Source organism: Phyllopteryx taeniolatus, chromosome 1 (genome assembly GCF_024500385.1).
Source record: "Phyllopteryx taeniolatus isolate TA_2022b chromosome 1, UOR_Ptae_1.2, whole genome shotgun sequence".
In the NCBI taxonomy this organism is placed as follows: Eukaryota; Metazoa; Chordata; class Actinopteri; order Syngnathiformes; family Syngnathidae; genus Phyllopteryx; species Phyllopteryx taeniolatus.
Window position 1 is genome coordinate 29,563,582 of NC_084502.1, and position 18,662 is coordinate 29,582,243.

Here is an 18,662-nt window from a genome sequence, read left to right on the forward strand (position 1 = left end):
ACCTGTGTTCTTTTTGAGATACTTGAAGACACATTTAATGGCTGCGCCGATCACAACCATTCCAACCGCCAACAAACACACACGTGCACACACACGCACACACTAGGAATGCAGTAGAGCACCACTGCAGCGCAACGCAGTAATGCTCACACTCCTCTTCATCTCCCTCCCTCTCTCTTTATCATATCTCACGCTCTATCTTCTCTCTCTCTCTCTCTCTTTCAATCCTACACTTCTCTATTATCTTTATCCTCTGCCTCTCTTTCTTCTCTCCCTCAATCCCATCTCTCTTTGTCTTCCAGTGGCACACAAAGGTGTGTTGATGCCCTGGGCCAACCTCGCTGGTGATGCCACGCTGGAGGGTGGGGGATGACAATTGTTCAAAAACTAAATCCCATTCTCTGAGCCAAATCCTCAGTGGCCTATAAACTCATTTTCAAGTCAAAAACTCTTTTGGCCAACCCTTACAGTAAAATAGGGCTGGGCAATCTGTCAAAAAAAGTTAACGCGATTCATTTTTTTATATCCTCCGATCTCGATTATTATCAACATTTTTTATGATTAAAAACATTTTTAATGGGTTTTAAAGCAGCTGTGCTGAAAACTAAAGCAGCTAGAGAGTACTGAAGCTCAACGTTTTATTAACACCTTTTGTTAACAGCACTACAAATACTTCAATAAAGTACAACCGAACTCAGTTTTGCTCCCGCTGCCTTTTTAAAAACATACGCTAGCATGCATGCGCTCGTATGTTTTAGCGTGCATGTATGCTACCGTATGATTTAAGCTAGCGTATGTTTTACCATGTCTGCGCCCAATAATACGGTGCGCCTTATGTATGTGTTAAATACAGAAATAGACCCCGTAACTGAGACTGCGCCTTTTAATATGGTGCGACTTGTGGTCGTGAAAATATGGCAGCAGTGAGTGACAGGATGTACTGCCTGCGCTTGCATTTTTATGCTTTCCACAATCAATACTTCTTCAAAGGAATAAACACAGTGTTGCCTGTTTTTTGAGGACGCCGACATGCTTTGCACATCAGCTCGTTAATAGCATTGTTCCATGTCGCTTTGGAGACACTGCCACACAACCTGCGTTGGAAACTCGCGGAGCGGCTGGCCGCCTTCATCGCCAGGGCGCCGACGACGCTGCGTGTGCACCTTGTGACGACGGTTGAGTTGGACCGGGAGTTTCAATTTCTCTACGGTGCGGGTGAGCCCAGCAGGCGCAGTTTTTGTTTACTCCCACAACTTGCAAATGGAAGTGGAACAGGAAAAGGATGATTCTGATTGGCTGTTGTCACGCACATTCTCGCCATGTTAGGTGGCGTAAATACGCACACAGCTGATCACTGAGATCGACAGAAAATTTATCACGATCTGCGATCGCAATCATATAATCGCCCAGCCGTACCTTAAACACACTGTTCAGGTACTTGGCCTAAAAGTTGCAAAACTCAAACTTTTTTGCAAAATCTTAAACACATTCACAGTCACTAAACACATTTCACATCGTGTTGTAAAAAAACATTGGCAGGAAATTATGAGCACAACTTCAACACAACAATTCAGAATTGAACGCACAGGTTTCCAAGGATGTGATTAGAGCAAATGGGCAGGATAAAATGTTGTAATGTAGTTTTACTCTGCTGTCTGCATTCAGTTCGGCATTGCAAATGACATTCTGTTCTCAATTAGCTTACCTGGATAAATAAAGGTTAAAATGAATAAATTGAATCCAGTTCACAGTGTACAGTTGGCAAATATGCTTCCCTCCACAATGGACATACAGAGAGGCATAGAAGTTGATATGAGAGGTGACGGACAAGGACGAAGGCGTCCAGGAAGAGGCTGAGGAAGACCAAGAAAAATCAAAACCGATGACATTTGGGTAACTATTGTCCTTGATCATGGGATGACAATGACAGAAGTGGGACAAAAGAGTCCAGCCCAATTCGAGCAGATTCTCTGTGGGTAGCATCATCAGGACATTCAGAGAAATGTTGTACAACATTTAACATACAAAATACTACACTGTAAGTACTGTAATGCTCATTGGAATACTATTTTTACTGGCTGTGTTTTTGTAAGTGTATTTTCCTCTTTGCAGCATTGAAAGATGACCAAATGAGAGTGGGAGGACTGTTTTTTTCTCACAACAACAAGAAACACTCGTTGTTGACAACGAGTGCTTCAAAATAATGCTAGCCGACACCATGAGATCCAGCAGAAAGTGACTAAAATATTGCCTGTCACAGGGTGCTGGAGCTTTCTTTGGGCAAAAGGCAGACTACACCCTGAACTGGTCACCAGTCAGTCGCAGGGCGCATAAAGAGACAGACAACCATCCAGACACACGTTCACACCGTGGGAACCAAACCCATGCTGTCTGCACCAAAGTCAGGTGAATGTACCACTACACAATCAGTGACTACACTAGTCATTTCCAAACTTTATGGTGCCTGGGCACATATTTTACAATTGAAAAATCTCACAAAAAGTGGATACACAGTAATTACTGCATGTACATCCTGCCTTCTAATAGCAGAGCATTTATTTGCTCTGTCTGTCAATAAGCCTCACAGGCAATAAAGAGAGGAACAAAGATACATTATTTCTTGTAAATAGATCTTTTTTTTTTCAGCAATTAAGTAAAATTCTATCATTTCCCACCGCACACCTGAAGAGCGCTCACGGCACACTAATGTGCACACTGGTTGAGAATCACTGGACTACATGCACACATAAAGCAAAGCAAATTTATGTATATAGGCTATTTATTACACAAGGTAATTCAATGTGCTTTACGTGGTCAAAAGCATTTTAAAACAAAAGATCAAATCAAAAAGCAGCGTAAAATCACTTGGAAACACAGAGAGAGAAACATCTAAAAACAATGTACAGTGCAGGAAAGATCATATTAAAAGTGGAAATGTTCTAAAAAGCATAAGAGAAAAGAAAAGTTTTTAACCAGGATTTAAGATGTCAATTCTGTTGGCAACTTATTCCATTTGCCTGCAGCATAACAGCTTAAATGCTTCACCATGTTTGCTTTGAACGTTATCTGATCTGAATCGGCAGATCTCAAGAGTCCTGCTGGGCTTATATTCCATTAGCATGTCTTTAAAGTATTCAGGGCCTAAACCATTTAGTGATTTATAGACCAGTAGCAGGACTTTAAAGTCTATTATAAAGCTGACTGGTAGCCAATGTAGAGATTTTCGATTTGGAGAAATATGTTCTGATCTCTTTGTTCTGGTCAGAACCTGAGCTGCAGCATTCTGAATGAGCTGCAGCTGTTTAATGCTGGCTACATACACACATTGGCAGTCAGCCAACCCACACAGGTGTGCCCTTCATGTGGGTCACCGTGTGATAATGGTTACCAAGTAGATATGCTATTTTAAACACACACACACACACGCAGCTCTGAAGGCATAGTTCACAGTGGGATTTTGTGTGTGACTTATTTTTTGCTCCCCGTGCTTGAGTGTGTGCGTCTCTGTGAGGACATTATCGACGAGTTGGGCTGATGTTCACTCATTAATGAAATTTCTGCCGCGCAACACAAAGTAAGAAATCGACCAAACGATGTCTCGTGACTCGAAAAACTTAGAAGGTAGGACCCTCTGAAGTCGAGTTACCCCTGATATACAGTATACAATGGCCCTCATGCATTTGATCATTATTATATTTTAAAAATTTGTGGGAAAACAGTGGGAAGCAGATAGTTTAGTATACTAAACAACTATTGTCGAATTTATGTTAAGAAGGGATTAAGTGAAAAGAAATGCTTGTAAAACCGTTTAAAATGAAGGACACGTGGCTATTTTGCTATTGATGTTCTGCCAAAATGAAAATAGCAAATCTATTCCGCAAGAAACATGAAGCAGAGACACTGGATTTGGTTTAGTGGGCCATATAAAATGATGCGGCTGGCCGGATCTGGCCCCCAAACCTTGAGTTTGATACGGGGTGTAAGTCATAAAACTGAGATGGTTCCGCTTACGAAGTGTGCCAACTATTGAGGCCAGTGGAGCAACTCATTAGTTGTCTTGATGCCTGACAGCTTGTCTTTCTTCTCTGCGTCTTTAATGAGTTGGATTCATTATACAGTAAGTAGGTCGCCTTGTTGTAACAGGAAAGCGGCGTACATTCAATTCTATTTGTTTGTCATAGATTTGCAGTGTCCAAAATTCGGCCTGGCGCCCATTTGCACCTTTTCTTATTGAACCGCCAGATATTCTAATGATAGAATTAAACCCGAACAGCATCAAAAGGTTAGGAGAAAAATTGTACATTTTGAAAGATAGCACACCATTTTTCTAAATTAAAAATAAAACTGTAATAGAAGTTGAATGTTACAAAAATCTAACTTTTGATTTAATGTTTTTAATAAGCATCTATCCATCCATCCAGCCATTTTTTCTTCTGTGAGGTCAATTGGAAGTTGGCAAACCAGTTTAATTGTGCAGTAGCGCCACCAATTGGTAATGTCCTTACACTGCAAGAAAAACAATGTGCCCACGGATATGTATAGCTAGATTAGACACGCCCCTTTTGAGCTCCATGTTGACGACGACGCTCAGCTCGGGAGGTCGAAGTCCTCAGCGCATTCCATGTTTGTGGAAGGCAAGAAAACTGAAAGAATAAGGGTGCCGGCACACTATGCTGCATGCGGTTGCGTACCACACTAAAAAATTACATCAAGGGACACGAGTAAGCTTTCACATGTACAAATATTTTTGGGGTCTTTTTCCTAAATGTTGTGTATTGATAGCATACGCTTTGGCGTTCACAAAAGAAGTAGACTTTATGAAAATCGGTTGCGAAATGACCAAGTTAGGACTTAATTACAACGTCCATGTATTTCCACTCGATGGGAACGTCGACCTCCCCAACATGGCCGACATGGAGGCACGTCAATTAGCCGGGCTGCTACAACGTGTTGGTGTATGTAGTCTTCTTAACTCATCTATGAATGTGACTTGATGGTGGCTGGAAGATGGGACGTTTCTGGCGCCGTGTAGCGGTGGGGGTTTGAAGTGCACTTGTATCAAGACAAAAAAATGTAATAAATAATCGGCCAAGCGATAACTCGAATCTTAAAAAACTCGTAAGTCAAGGCATCACTGCATGTTTTAAGTGCTCTTCCTTCCATTTTTCTGTATGTGCCCCCCAATGGAAAACGCTTGGACATCCCTGTCCACTGATATGGCCGTAAAAATACAGGAAGACGTGAAGTCCTAGATTCAGGGGTGGTTTTGGTGAGTCCGAAGGCACGTGAGGCTCACAGGTGACACTGCCAAGTAGCAGCTGTTCAACGGGGACGCCATCTGTCTTCCAAATGAGCTGTTAGCCTGCCGCATGCGGCTGCAACTAATCCTTTGCAAACAGAAGCTCAAAGAAAGCAGGGCTAATCAAAGGACAACTGTGGTGTCCAGTTTAGTTGTATTTCACTTTTAATCATCTGTAACTATATATATATATATATATTAGGCATATATCCTCTGTCTTGTTTTTGATGAACACTTAGGGCTACTCCTACTTTAGGGTACGTTTATATGAAATCCAACAAGTAAAATCCGGAAAACGACGGTCATTCATTTTCAGTATGTACTGTAGATACATGGAAATAATAAAAGTCTTCGTATCAAAAACTGTGATTTAGAGACTTGTTGTCAAATGTTCAGCTAGTGAGTATTAACCTCTCCTATTGTCTTTACAGTATATCCTTGTTATCCTTGCATCTCTATATTAATGCTTGACTTTTTTTTTTTGCCTGTTTATGTTTAATGACTATGTTAAATTTAATGGGGCGGGAAATCGGGTAAAATAAAATAACACTAAATGATGATATACACTCCTGTGTTCTTTCGTGTCACTTTGACCCCAGTCTCGAGCTCACGACTGCAAACGTAGTAAGTCACACTTTTGAATTTTGCACACGACAAGTATTTCGCAAGCGAACTTGCTGAGTCATAGCTGCACATTTTGTATCTCACATGCGACTTATGTATCTCTCGGCTACAATTTAGCAAGTCGCATTCACGCCCCTTTTGTATCTCGCACGGAACTTCCGTATCTCTCGCACACGCGATTCACTAAGTCTGCGCTTGAGATACGAAAGTTACTAAGTCAGTCGCGCCCGAGAGATAGGTAAGTTGCGTGTGAAGTGCGACAGGTGTGAGTGCAACTTAGTAAATTGCAGAAGAAAGATACATAAGGTGCGGTATACATTTGTCGAACACCAAGTGACTCGGCCGAAACCAACTGAAGTGTGAGCTGAACTACTTTTCCTGAGTGATCAACCGTCAGCCACTGGGTTTGCTGCAATTCAAAATTTGAATCACCGGTGAATGGCATCACAACGTTGCAGATGTAACAGCCAATCAAAAATGCACGAGCTTTCACAAAAAAAAATATATATATATATTATATTATCTAAATATTATGTTATAAACCAAGCCGGCCAACATCTGCTGTGGCACCACCAAGATGTAGTGATACAATTTATCAATGCATCGATTTTCCTTTCCGCTTATCCTCACTAGGGTGTGGGCGTGCTGGAGCCTATCCCAGCTATCTTCGGGTGAAAGGTGGGGTACACCTTTGGAGTACCCGGAGAAAACCCACGCAGGCATGGGGAGAACATGCAAACTCCACACAGGCGAGGCCAGATTTGAACCCAGGTCCTCAGAACTGTGAGGCAGATGTGCTAACCAGTCATCCAGCGTGCCGCCTGATACAATTTACAGTATATATATATCCATCCATTTTCAACACCGCTTATCCTGGTTAGGGTCGCGGGACGCTGGAGCCTATCCCAGCTGACTTCGGGCGAAAGGCGGACTACACCCTGAACTGGTCGCCAGTCAGTCACAGGGCACATATAGACACGGACAACCATTCACACTCACATTCACACCGTCACTGAGTGGGAACTGAACCCACGCTGCCCACACCAAAGTCAGGCGAGTGTACCACTACACCATCAGTGACAGTATATATATATATATATATATATATATAGTGGTTTACAATATATTGACTATATTTATAATTTCATATGTACTTGTGTCAAGAAATCAAAGGATGCAGTCTCTTTCGCCAAAGTGCATGGGTGCGGTCAGTGAATGGGACAAACAATCATTGCGAACAACCTGTCAAAATCGCCACACTCTCTATTGTCGTCCATTTCCTCTTTGTTCCGCAATCCGCTTCTTCCTTGACAATCGCACCATGTTTTTGTGGTTCAATAAAAAATGATACGATACAGTATACTCTGTGGAACCTCAAAACGTAATAGAGGGTAGCAGTTTTTCTGTTGGAGCACAGTGGTAGATGTACAGTGGTCAATCGCTTGATGTGTGGCGAAGAGTTGCCAATTGTAATTTTTTCGCGATGGACTACTTCAGTCACGTTTGCGGCAAGCCTTAGTGAGTTGCACCTGCGCCTCTGTATCTTGCACGCAACTTACTAAGTCTCACCTGCACCTTTTGAATCTCGTAAATAAAACGCATTCATGTCATCGCCCAGGTTCCATATAAAACAACCTAATACAATACTCCACAATTTCTGTATACCTTTGTGCAAAAGGGGTGTAGCCTCCTTCCGTTGTTGCTTTTTGAAGCGGAAGAATTTGCTCTTACATCTCCTGCTGGGCTGGTAGCTGTATTGCAATGGCACCTCTAACTCCCTGAAAGGAGGCGCAACTCTCAGAGGCGAGGGGTCCAGAGGGGTGTAGCCAGGGCGAGGCTCCGGGGTGGGAGGGCAAGTGCTGGTACGTCGCCACTGGATGAGGGCCGGCCGGGGAATGTGATGGGACTGCACGGTTTTCTTCCTGGGATCTTCGCCCTTAAATGACGGTTTGCTGTGAGCCTCTGAGGGGATGCTGGTATAGGTTCGGCCTTGTGGCAAGTAGCGCTGGCTGTACAAGAGGCTGGGATATTGTGGCTGAGATGGGAGGGGCTTTTTGTCACCATAGGGTGGCCAGCCAGCCATCCCTGCATTTTTCCCCCAAATGGCTTCATGGTGCTGGTGGATTTTAGCCGTCAGCAGGCGTCGCCGAAGGCTGCCCTCTGTCTTGGGCTGAAGTGGGGCGATCTTGCGAGGAAGAAGTTGGTCTTGCTCCTCATCCGGTCCCGGATTCCAACAGTGGGACGCTACACCGTTCGCCACCCCGTCTCCACCCAAACACTCAACGTAAGAAATCATTCTGCCATGAATACCAATTGGCTGTTTAAAGAATGGCTCCCCCGGCTCACTGACAGTGTGGAATACTTCTTTCTTCACAACAAAAATCTAGTTTGCGCTTTGCATTTTTCAGTTAGCTGCAACTAAAACCTCCAGTTAAAAAAAAAATATTTCCATGTTGGAAGCGACTCGTCCGACCTTGCAGCAGTTCAGAAGCACTAGAACACAAATGGGGTCTTCCTCTAAGTGTCGCCTATGTGTTGCTAATCTACTAAAGAGGATTATCCAGGTTTGCAGATGGTCGCTGACCTTAACACATGTTGCGCCATCTTCAATTCCAGAGTCACCCTGGGTCCTTCCTTCTTTGGATCTCTGACCCTAATGTGACCGCTCACCCTGACACTGTGCATCACATCAGATTGAGGAGTTTAGATCGAGTCATTGGCACCCAAATCAATCGCATCTTATCTCAAGTAAAGTCAAAGAGTCCAGCAGAGGTGGCAAAAGTACTCTTACTAAAGGCGGAGACACACCAAGCCTCCGTCCGTCTGAAAAGTGAGACCTGACGCCCACCTGGTGCCTTGAGATTAAATTGTTCTGTGAGGACACTCGTAACTCTAAACTCTCATATCTCAAGTCATCTTTCCCAATTGAAATGAATGGAGATGCCATTAATCCATTCCAGCCTCCCCTCAAATACCAACTAATATCTTTGTAATGTTTTTTAATAAGAAAAATATCACTTTATAATATTATAATGTATTTAAAAAAACATACAGCAACGAAATAATAAAATGAAATGTAAAGAAATTTAAAAATGTTGGCTTTAATTAGATGGACATTGTGCTTCTCCTTCTGGTGGCCAACGGGGTGGGGGCAATTAAAAAAAACAAAGATTTTCGCAGCTGGAGCAGCTCTTCAGTAAGGCCAATAGTATCAGTGGTTCTTTGTAGAGCATAAAGAATATATGCCTGGCAGTGAGTATCATTGTATTAGCCTCCTACATGTATTGCTCGACCATTTTTGTTCAAATATCTGTATCTTAAAGGGTTATAACACTACGACACCAATGATATTCGTTAGCCAGTCTATCGCATTTTCCATTATGTGTTAGCATTAAGCTACCAGAGTTTATGGCAAAGTTATGTTTGTTTTTTTAAAATACACATTTAATTCTATGTTTTCTGTTTAGTTTTCAATCAAACTTTAACATCGAGGCCCATTAAACAGCTTGAAGTCTCTTTTTCGAAGAACTGTTCACCAACTGCAGGTTGTTGTGAAGCTAGTTGAGTTCCCCGCCACCAAAAAGGACTTGTATCTGAAATTTTAACTCGCAAGTCAAATTAAAAAAAATATCAGTCTAATAACAGCTATCTCAAGGCACCACCTTCTTGTTTGTTGTTGGCTTTCTCCTTCTGTAAAGCACTTACTAATGTAATAGTTTTAATAAAATGCTTCATGAATGGTAAAAAAAAAAATGTTGTTACTATTTACTATCTTCTGAAATATGATATGTGGTGGACCAAAACTGTTGATTGACATTTACGGGGGAAATCTTCAGGAGCTTTTCTTAGCAGTACAAGTGGGAGTATTGTCGATACGACAGTTCACGTTGTTGTGTTTTTTACTAAAGGCTAGCTTGCTTTGCCTTGTGAACTGACTAACAAAAATAGCCAAATTAGCAATTGATAACAGCTAAAAAAACAAAATCGACCTTTCTTGGATCTGTCAATTCTATTCATTGCTCGCATTACTATATCTTTTTGTAAATATGTTAGATATTTTTTTATTTTATTTTTTAGACTTTACATACATGTCTGCAAGGAGCTACTTTCAATCTCATTGACAATAAGAGGCATTTTTATTCCTATCTGTTTTGCTTTTTGTTTGGGGGGCGGTGGGGGTGGGTGTTTGCTCTCATTTCTGATGAGATGTGCATTGACAGACAACTGAGGGATGGGGTGCGGTGGGTGCATGTCAATGAAACAGGTCAGAGTAGCATAAAAACAATTGCAACATGTAGCATGTTTTTTTCTACGTCTCAGTACAAGCACCATGTAAGTAAAAAAAAAAAAAAGGGAAAACATTTTGTGTGCAGCCCCCCCCCCCCCCCCCCCCCTGTGCCAAGTTATAGAAACGAGTATTGTATTGCCCAACTGTAAAATCAACAGTAAATATACATTTTCACTCTTGTATATTAAATACTTTTCCAAATATGCATTTTTTTTACTTTTACATTAGTACAAGAGTTGAATCAGTACGTCTACTTTTACCAATCTTTTTTAAACACAAGTATCTGTACTTCTACTGTAGTTCAGAGTGTAGATACGTACTTTTACACCAATGTATATAATATATAACAATAAAAAAATCATTTTACTTTTGCACTCAACTAGAGTTCAGTGTCTGTACTTTTTAACTTAATTATAGGATTTGAACAAATACTTCTACCTTTATCAGTCTTTTTTAAATATATATTTTACAAAGGTTCCTGTACTTCAACTTAAAAGTCATTTTTGCTTGCACAGCAGTTGAATCAATACACAGGGAGGCAATCAGTAATTTATTTATATTTTTAAATATATAGTAGTCGAATGCGCCAGATATCGCGATAACTGTCGCGATTAGAACGAGAGAGAGTTGTGATTGGCCAGTCTCATAGCGCGAAATCAAAGAGACGCTGCGATTGGACTGGTTCAAGGAGCGAGAGAACAAGAAACCCACATTGTAATTGGTCACTTCGAGGCAAGTTGAGCCGTCACAGCAACGCGTTGCTAAAGGGGTGAGTACACGTTCCGGATGTTTTGTCGGAAAATAGAATGTTGCGTTTTTTTTTTTTTTTGCACTGGCATTCTAATTTTAAATTGAACTGGACAAGCAGTTGGACGCCATGAACGGCAACCGGCACGGGCGTGTCCGTCCGAGTGAGCCCGAAAAACAAGGTACACAATACATATTGTATATTAACCCGTTCGCCGTTGGCTACAACATTGTTTTTGGAAGAATAGAAGGGACACCAAACAAATAACTTATATGTTGCTTTTTTTCATTAAGTCAGTTATTACAGTGTGGTTAATCGTAATAATTCAAGCGTGGTCCGCTTGAACAAGCTTTTCCAACAAGTACGCACATGTGCTATTAGTAATGCGATCAGTAATAGTGTAGTCAATACATTATTGTTAATATTTGAGGCTCTTATTTCCCTGTCCCGCTCTGTTCAATATACTGAAATAATGTATACTGTTTAAATTAGACCAAGATCAATCATTTCTAAACAATATTGTGACGTATAACTTGTCCAACTCAATTGAAAAAAAAAAAACAACACATCTTGGGCGGCTGGTTAGCACATGTGCCTCACAATTCTGGGGACTGGGGTTCAAATCCCGGCCCCGCCTGTGTGGAGTTAGCATGTTCTCCCCGTGCCTGGGTGGGTTTCCTCCCACATCCCAAAAACGTGCGTGGTAGGTTGATTGGAGACTCTAAATTGCCCATTGGTGTGATTGTGAGTGCGAATGGTTGTTTTGTTTGTATGTGCCCTGCGATTGGCTGGCGCCCGGTTCAGGGTGTACCTTGCCTCCTGCCCAAAGATAGCTGGGATAGGCTCCAGCACGCCCGCGATCCTAGTGAGGAGAAGCGGGAAAGGAAATGGATGGACAGCAAATCTTTTAGAGAGCGAACATAAAAACGTGGTTGCATAAGTGTGCACACCCTCTTAAGTGCCTCTGATTAACCGTAAATCAGTTCAGATCCTCTAGTAGGCTTTTCCTGATCCGCCCCCCTTTTCTTTCTAGCAGAAGATTGAACGCTTTGTGCTAATACTGCCTGCTACTTGGAACTGTTCATAATTTCCTCCACCATGACCAAGGCCCCAGTTCAAGATGTGGAAACACCCAAACTTACCTTTCGGCCCAAAAGTTCAACTTTGGTTTCAAAATTGTAAAAAAAAAAATTAAAAAAAAAAACACACTTGAACTGTCCCAAACAAGTGGGAAAATGTGTTACGGTCTGATGATTTTTGTTTAAAACTATATACAGACCCTTTCCAAAAAGTTTAACATCATGGAAGTGTATTTATTTCCATAATTCCATTGAAAAAAGTTGGAACTTTCAGAGATTATAGATTCAGGGCCCACAATTTAAACAATTTCAAGTATTTATTAAACAAAGAAGAACTGACAGCAAGCATCAAGGAAATCTGGGCTTCCATAACTCCCAGGCAATGCCACAGGCTGATTGCCTCTAAGCCATGGCGCATCAGAATCATCTTTATTTGCCAAGTATGTCCAAAAAACACACAAGGAATTTGTCTCCAGTATTTGGAGCCGCTCTAGTACGACAACAGACAGTCAATTGACAGAGACCACTTTTGAGACATAAAGACATTGAGAAAAAGTCACTGAGCAATAAAGGGTTGCGAGTTATATGGTAATTCCGGTACAAATTTATTTTTTTGACAATTGTGCAAAAAGATGCAGAGTCCTCCAGCACTTAGTGCAGTTTGAATGACTAATATAGCAATAGTCCGGTGCAATGACCATTGTGCAAAGGGCACCAGGACTTCAAGCGAGCAGTGCGATAACCTGGGACAATGTTGATTGTGCAAATGTTGCAGATACTCCTCAATCAGTGTGCAAATGCAGCAGATGCTACTCTGGCATGAGTGGCCAATTGGTCAACAACAGATATGCAAATAGTGCAGCGTGGCGAGACTACTACAGTGAGTGCACGAGTAATATATAATTGGCCCGACAGAAATGTGACAGCAAACTCAAGACAAAAAAATTGGCAGCATGTTGCAATGGAATTGTAGGTTAGCTGTTTAAGGCATCAAGGCAGTGATGAAAGCAAAGGGATTCCCAACCAAGTATTGAAGAGTAACATATCATTTTGAAAGTACCATATTTTGATTGATTTAATGTGACCCTAATTTCTTTTCTTTTTTTTTCTACAAAAACTGAGAAGTAAATGGTGATTTCTTTTGAATTCCTGATTTCGTGGGCTTTATGAGCTGGAAGCCCAAATTATGTAAAAATAAACAAATAAGTACTTGATATTGTTTAAATTGAGGGCCCTGACTCTACAGTATAATCTATAAAAGTTAAACTTTTTGAATGGAATTATGGAAATAAACTTTTCCATGATATTGACATTTTTTGGAAAGGGTCTGTATATAAAGAAATTACATTATCCGTTTTGACCATATGGTTAAATGATGCATGTCTTCCTTGTATGGCAAACAGTTTCAGCATTTATTCAATGTCCTACTAGTGCTCTGAATTTCCATGTACTAGTATGCTCTCTGTTCTCACTAGTAAGACAATTCAGTGCACTAGTAGAACAACTGTCTTACTAGTGACGTTCTTTCCACTACCTCTTGACATGTCTGCGAACAAGTAGGATGACTAGGAGGCACCAGTAGAACAACTGCATGTTACTAGTGATACAAAGCTGTTGACAACTACATGCTACCAGTATTGCTTGTGATACAAAATTCGACTAGTTTATGTCTTGCATTTCACTACTACTGCACTAGTAGTAACTAGTAGTGTGCAGATGTCAGCTAGTGGAGTTTTGCCTTACTAGTAACATGTAGTTCTATTAATCCACCCTAGTTGTTCTACTAGTGTGGTGACTGATCTTACTAGCGATGACAAAGAGCACACTGGTACATGGGCAATTCAGTGCACTAGTAGAACAATTATTTGCTACCAATGACTTTTCCATTACTGCCTTGCACTACTTTGACATTTCTGGGCACTAGTCGAATGACTAGGTACTAGTAGAACTACATGTTACTAGGGAGGCCAAATTGCACTAGTTGACAACAGTGTGCTACTCGTACTACTAGTGACATCAAATTCTGCTAGTGAACATCTAGCAACTATTACACAGTTCTGTCTCACTACTAAAAAGATGCAGTCATTTTATTCGTGTGAAGAAATGTCATACCGTCGTGTGTAAAAAATCGAATCACTATTTTGACTATTATACTGAATTGTCTTAGCATTAACGACAAAGTGCGTAATAGTACATGGACAATTCGGTGCACTAGTAAGCTATGGACTAAATTTCCCTGTTGTGTCCCACCTGGCAGTCATGTCGCTCGGCAAGCAGACTGGAGGGGAAGCAGGCGCTGGCGTGGCCGCCCACCTCCAGTGTCCCCTCTGTGGCAATTTCGCCAAATGTCACGCCCACCAGCTGTCCCACGTTGCCGTCGCCCATCCCACCTATTTGGACAGCGTGGCGATGGGTCGCCTCGGCAACATCATCATGTACCAGAGCGGCGCCCGACTGTTCCACTGCGCCGACTGCTTCTTTACCAGCCGCGACTTCACCAAACTGTACCAGCACATCATCTCTAAACACTGCATGGACGAGACGGCAACGGTGGGGGGACGAGCTGACGTGGAGGACGACGGGAGCGAAAAGGGGGACAAGGAAGCAGACGAGGAAGGGATGGAAGCAGATGAGGAAGGGAAAGATGCGGACGATGAAGGGAATGAACTAGAGGAGGAAGGGAAGGAAGTAAAGGAGGAAGAGGAGGAAGTAGATGAGGAAGTGAAGGAAGTGGAGGAAGAAGTGAAGGAAGCGGACGAGGAAGTGAAGGAAGTAGACGAGGATCTGAAAGAAGGCAATGATGCGGATGAAACAACTCCACAGAGCCACAACAGCGGTGAGGATGTGAAGGATGAGGACGGCGTCTCCGAGAGGATGATAAGCGACGCGGACGAAAGCGTGTTGCTCTTCGACGGCGACTGGTACCGCTGCCTGATCTGCAACTGGTGGAAAAACAAGCTGAAAGTCGTGGCCATCAACCATGCCGTGCGAAAACACAGTATCCCCAGGGAGTTTGTCGTCCAGAGGATCAGACAAGACGATACCGCTTCATGCTTCAAACGTCATCCGAGCGCCGGTGCGGACGAAGACGACGAGGACGGTCTGAGCGGAGACCATCTGAAAGAGGAATTGGAGGCGACGGCCAAAGTGGTCGGCTTCTTCTCCAGCCGCTACGTCTGCCTCATCTGCGGCTGGAAGACTAAAAGGAAAGGTGAGTCCTCAGAATGGTCACGTCACTTGTTCTTTCTACTTTCAATTGGAAATTGAAAATCCAAAAATGAAAAAGTGACTCTTTTATTTCATTCGCTGCCGTGGACATTTCTTATTGTCAAGTGGCATCCTACCGTTTACTGCCTGCCATGGACAAATATATTTGTCAGTTACATTTTTCAACAGGTCAGCTCAGCTGCTTGTCTGTGAAATTCAGGTTTGTAAACTACTAACAGATGCAAGTAGATGGCGATCACTTTGGATCTGAGATTAGCACAGTTTTAGAGTTGAAACTAGGCATGTCCTGATCCGATCACGTGATTTTCAGCTGATCAACATCGGGTGGACAAATATGGGTTTTATTCATTTTCAGACCCTTTAGATATCACAAAGTGTCAAAATAATCCAAAGATCTTGCCAAATGGAACAGAAATAGCTTCATTTTATATGACACAATGTAACTTTACCGGGAAGGTTATTCGTATGCGTATGAGCGGCTGTGAAAGAGACACTGTGTATGTGTGTGTGCAGACACAGTCTGCCTCAATTCTTTTGGCCCGTTGCACCATGTTTGTTAAGAATATGGAGACACCACACCACCCCACTCTCAGCGCAAGCTGAAAGACACTGTACTTCAAAAGAAGCCCGCCTCGCTGAACATTGTCGTCAACGAGTCCAGAGAACGTCTGACAGGTTAGCAATTGTGACACATACAAACGACTTAACTTCAAATAGAAGTTGAACAAATACGAATTATTTTGTGACCAGCAAGCTTGTGGTCATAAATCAATAGTGTCGTTTGTAGATGAGCGAAGTCACACACGTGACGTATACCACCAACTTCCTAGCTGCATGGATGGTCATTATAGCCTGAAGACACGCTAAACTAATAAATAATGATGTAAATGTATGTTTATGGACCTCGCTTCACTGGATTTTAATTTTTATTCTACTATTTTTATTCTACTGAGCTAGTTTTAATGTTATCAGATGTATCAATATGACGTCATAATTCTTCGAATCGGCTCGATAATTATCTGTCCGATAATTTGTCATGCATCCCTGGTTTTCATACACAACACGGTATACTGCTATTTTACTTATTTATAAACCAAATGTTGGTGTTTTGGGGGGCTGGGACAGATTAATGGCATTTCCATTCATTTCAGTGGAGAAATTTTATTTGAGATACGAGTGATTTGAGTTACGGGTCGTGGTCACGGAACGAATTAAACCTTTAAGGTACCACTGTATAAAAAATTAAGTCCCATGGCCTGTTTTTCCATTTCGTATTTTTGATCTGAGCCTAAAATTGAAATATGATAACTGGACTTTCCCCCCCCATTTTTGTTTGTGTGTTTGATTAGAAAACACAAAAGTAACAGTCACTTTCGTTTTTTGGAGTGATAATTGAAAGCGGAATTTCCAGATTCCTGGGTACTAACGTACATTAAAAGGTGGCGACTGGAACTTGAACTCACTCCCGTGTTTATGTGCAGGTTTTGTCATCAACCACGTGGTGCGCAGCCACAACGTGGAACGTCCGTACAGATGCAAAGACTGCAAGCGCTCCTTCTTCCTGCCCAGCCGACTCCTGCAGCACGTCCGAGCGGCTCACCGCCCGGGACGCTTCGCCTGCCCCTTCTGCTGCTTCAGGTCCCACTTCCTGGTCGGCTTCCGGAGGCACTGCAGCCGATGCGCTGCCCGCGAGGAAGGCCACGGCGGGGGACTGGGACTGGTGACGGGCGAGGAAGGCAGAGGGGGGCTGCTGGTGGTCAAGGAGGAGACCAAGGAGACAAGAGCTGGGAGGAAAAGAGCACGGAGGCTGATTGAAGAGGCTGAGGAGGAAGACGAGCTCATGTTGCTCTAACACTGGACCGGACATTCGGCCCACTCTGTCATTCAGTTCTGTCATAGTTCTTGCATTATTTAGCAGGGTTTTTTTTTTTTAAATTTTAAGACACATTGGCTTTTAAAATGTACCGTACTTTCTCATGTATAATGTGCACCCATGTATATTACGCACCCCCAAAGTTGACCTCAAAATTCTGGAAAACCCATCTCCCTATGTATAACGCATTTTTACAATGCATGATTTTGCTTTTACCCATATGATAAAAACATGTTTTTTCAAAGAATTATTCTGAAGTTAAGCATTTCATTTGAACACAATACTTTATTTTTATTTACTTGCTCTTCACAGCCCTACTTTTATTTAGTAAACAAGAAAACACAGTTGTGTTCACATGTTTGATTACCTGGGGAGAATTTGTAAGATGGGTACAATTCTTTAAAGAAAACATGAAGGGCCAGGCAAAACACATTATTTTTATTTTAATGGGATTTAAATTAAACTCTCAAGCATTTCATAAAAACATTATCATTAAACAAAGCATAACCATAAAGTAATTTATGAAGGTTGTTCAGTCATCAGTCATGTTTCACAAATTCTGCCAGGGTATGTAAACTTATGAGCACAACTGTACATATTATGCAGTCGTACGTACGTACCCCTGTCATATTGGAATTAAAGTGTACACCTTTCTCATAACCTCTAGGTGGCGGTGGCATATTGAAATTAACATGTACTGCTTTTTCATAACCTCCAGATGGCGGGATACATTTATAAAATGTAACCCTCCCCATTTTTCGCCTTTTGGCAAAATTTGCCATTTTTAAGTCAAAATAGCCCATTTACAGAATGGATGAGTTTTTCCTTGGAGAGGGGGCATTGCCGTCGCTGTCATCATAAGCTGTTTCGTACTCCTTGAACGCTAGCAGCTAGAGCCGTTCAGCACATCCACCATCCGCACACAGATGTAATTGTGAATATTACTCCGCGGCGGACGAATATGTGAACACATTGGCCTGAGGTCCGCCTGTGCGCTCGCGACCTGCTTTGGACAAGTCACAGGAGTTGACGAGACCAGAAAAGAAACTTAAGCCGCTTCTGCTGTCAAGAAGTAATGGTACTTTTACTCTGTTACAATGATCTAAATGTCGCTCGCTACTTGTATTTATCAATTATTGCTTATTTATCAACTATTTCGTGTGCGAGACTACGACTTCCGCATTGGGTGCTTTTTGCGCCAATCCAATTTAAGCGATAAGAGACATTTAAGTCTAGCTCACCAATCAAACGACACAAGAAAGTCACATGACCTCACACAACGTCTTCTCTTGGGCTTCCCGGGCATAGGTATTAACACGATAAGCCAGCCCCGCTGATCGTTGTGCCTACGTGGCCACTCGACTTTACGCCGATCTGATCGGTCTTATCGGTATCGTCCGATAATTAGCATTTTATCCTGTTCGTCTTTCATGTCATAAATCGCCGATCCAATCAAAGACGTCATCGATCGGCTCCGCCGTCGCGTCTGAATCCTAAAGCTAGTTTATTTTTAGCCTTGTCAC

At 42.2% G+C, this 18,662-nt stretch overlaps 2 protein-coding genes across 12 annotated transcripts in view; one reads left to right on the forward strand and one right to left on the reverse strand.

The window, feature by feature from the left end:
• The window catches only part of nhsl1a (NHS-like 1a), a 45,612-nt gene extending 35,887 nt beyond the window's left edge, over positions 1 to 9,725 (reverse strand). For 4 of the 10 annotated variants that reach the window (XR_009790424.1, XR_009790423.1, XR_009790420.1 and 1 more), the window contains exon 1: positions 7,589 to 9,725. Coding sequence is in view for 5 of the 10 variants with exons in the window: in XM_061787122.1 (XP_061643106.1) it covers positions 7,589 to 8,219 (631 nt within the window). In the remaining 5 variants the exon portion in view is untranslated. Of the gene's footprint in view, positions 1 to 2; positions 2,718 to 7,588 lie in introns of those variants that run through there. The other 6 variants (XR_009790428.1, XM_061787167.1, XM_061787153.1 and 3 more) reach the window with 4 other exon arrangements.
• Positions 9,726 to 10,826: 1,101 nt separating this feature from the next.
• LOC133484526 (uncharacterized) lies at positions 10,827 to 17,389 on the forward strand. 2 transcript variants are annotated; one of them, XM_061787278.1, is made up of 3 exons: positions 10,827 to 10,980; positions 14,296 to 15,249; positions 16,748 to 17,389. In XM_061787278.1, the coding sequence occupies exons 2-3, from the start codon at positions 14,298 to 14,300 to the stop codon at positions 17,116 to 17,118; spliced, it is 1,323 nt and encodes a 440-aa protein (XP_061643262.1). In that variant the 5' UTR covers positions 10,827 to 10,980; positions 14,296 to 14,297; the 3' UTR covers positions 17,119 to 17,389. The 2 variants fall into 2 exon arrangements, with proteins under 2 accessions (XP_061643262.1, XP_061643252.1); XM_061787268.1 differs by lacking the exon at positions 10,827 to 10,980 and adding an exon at positions 10,987 to 11,140.
• The last annotated feature ends 1,273 nt before the right edge of the window (positions 17,390 to 18,662 follow it).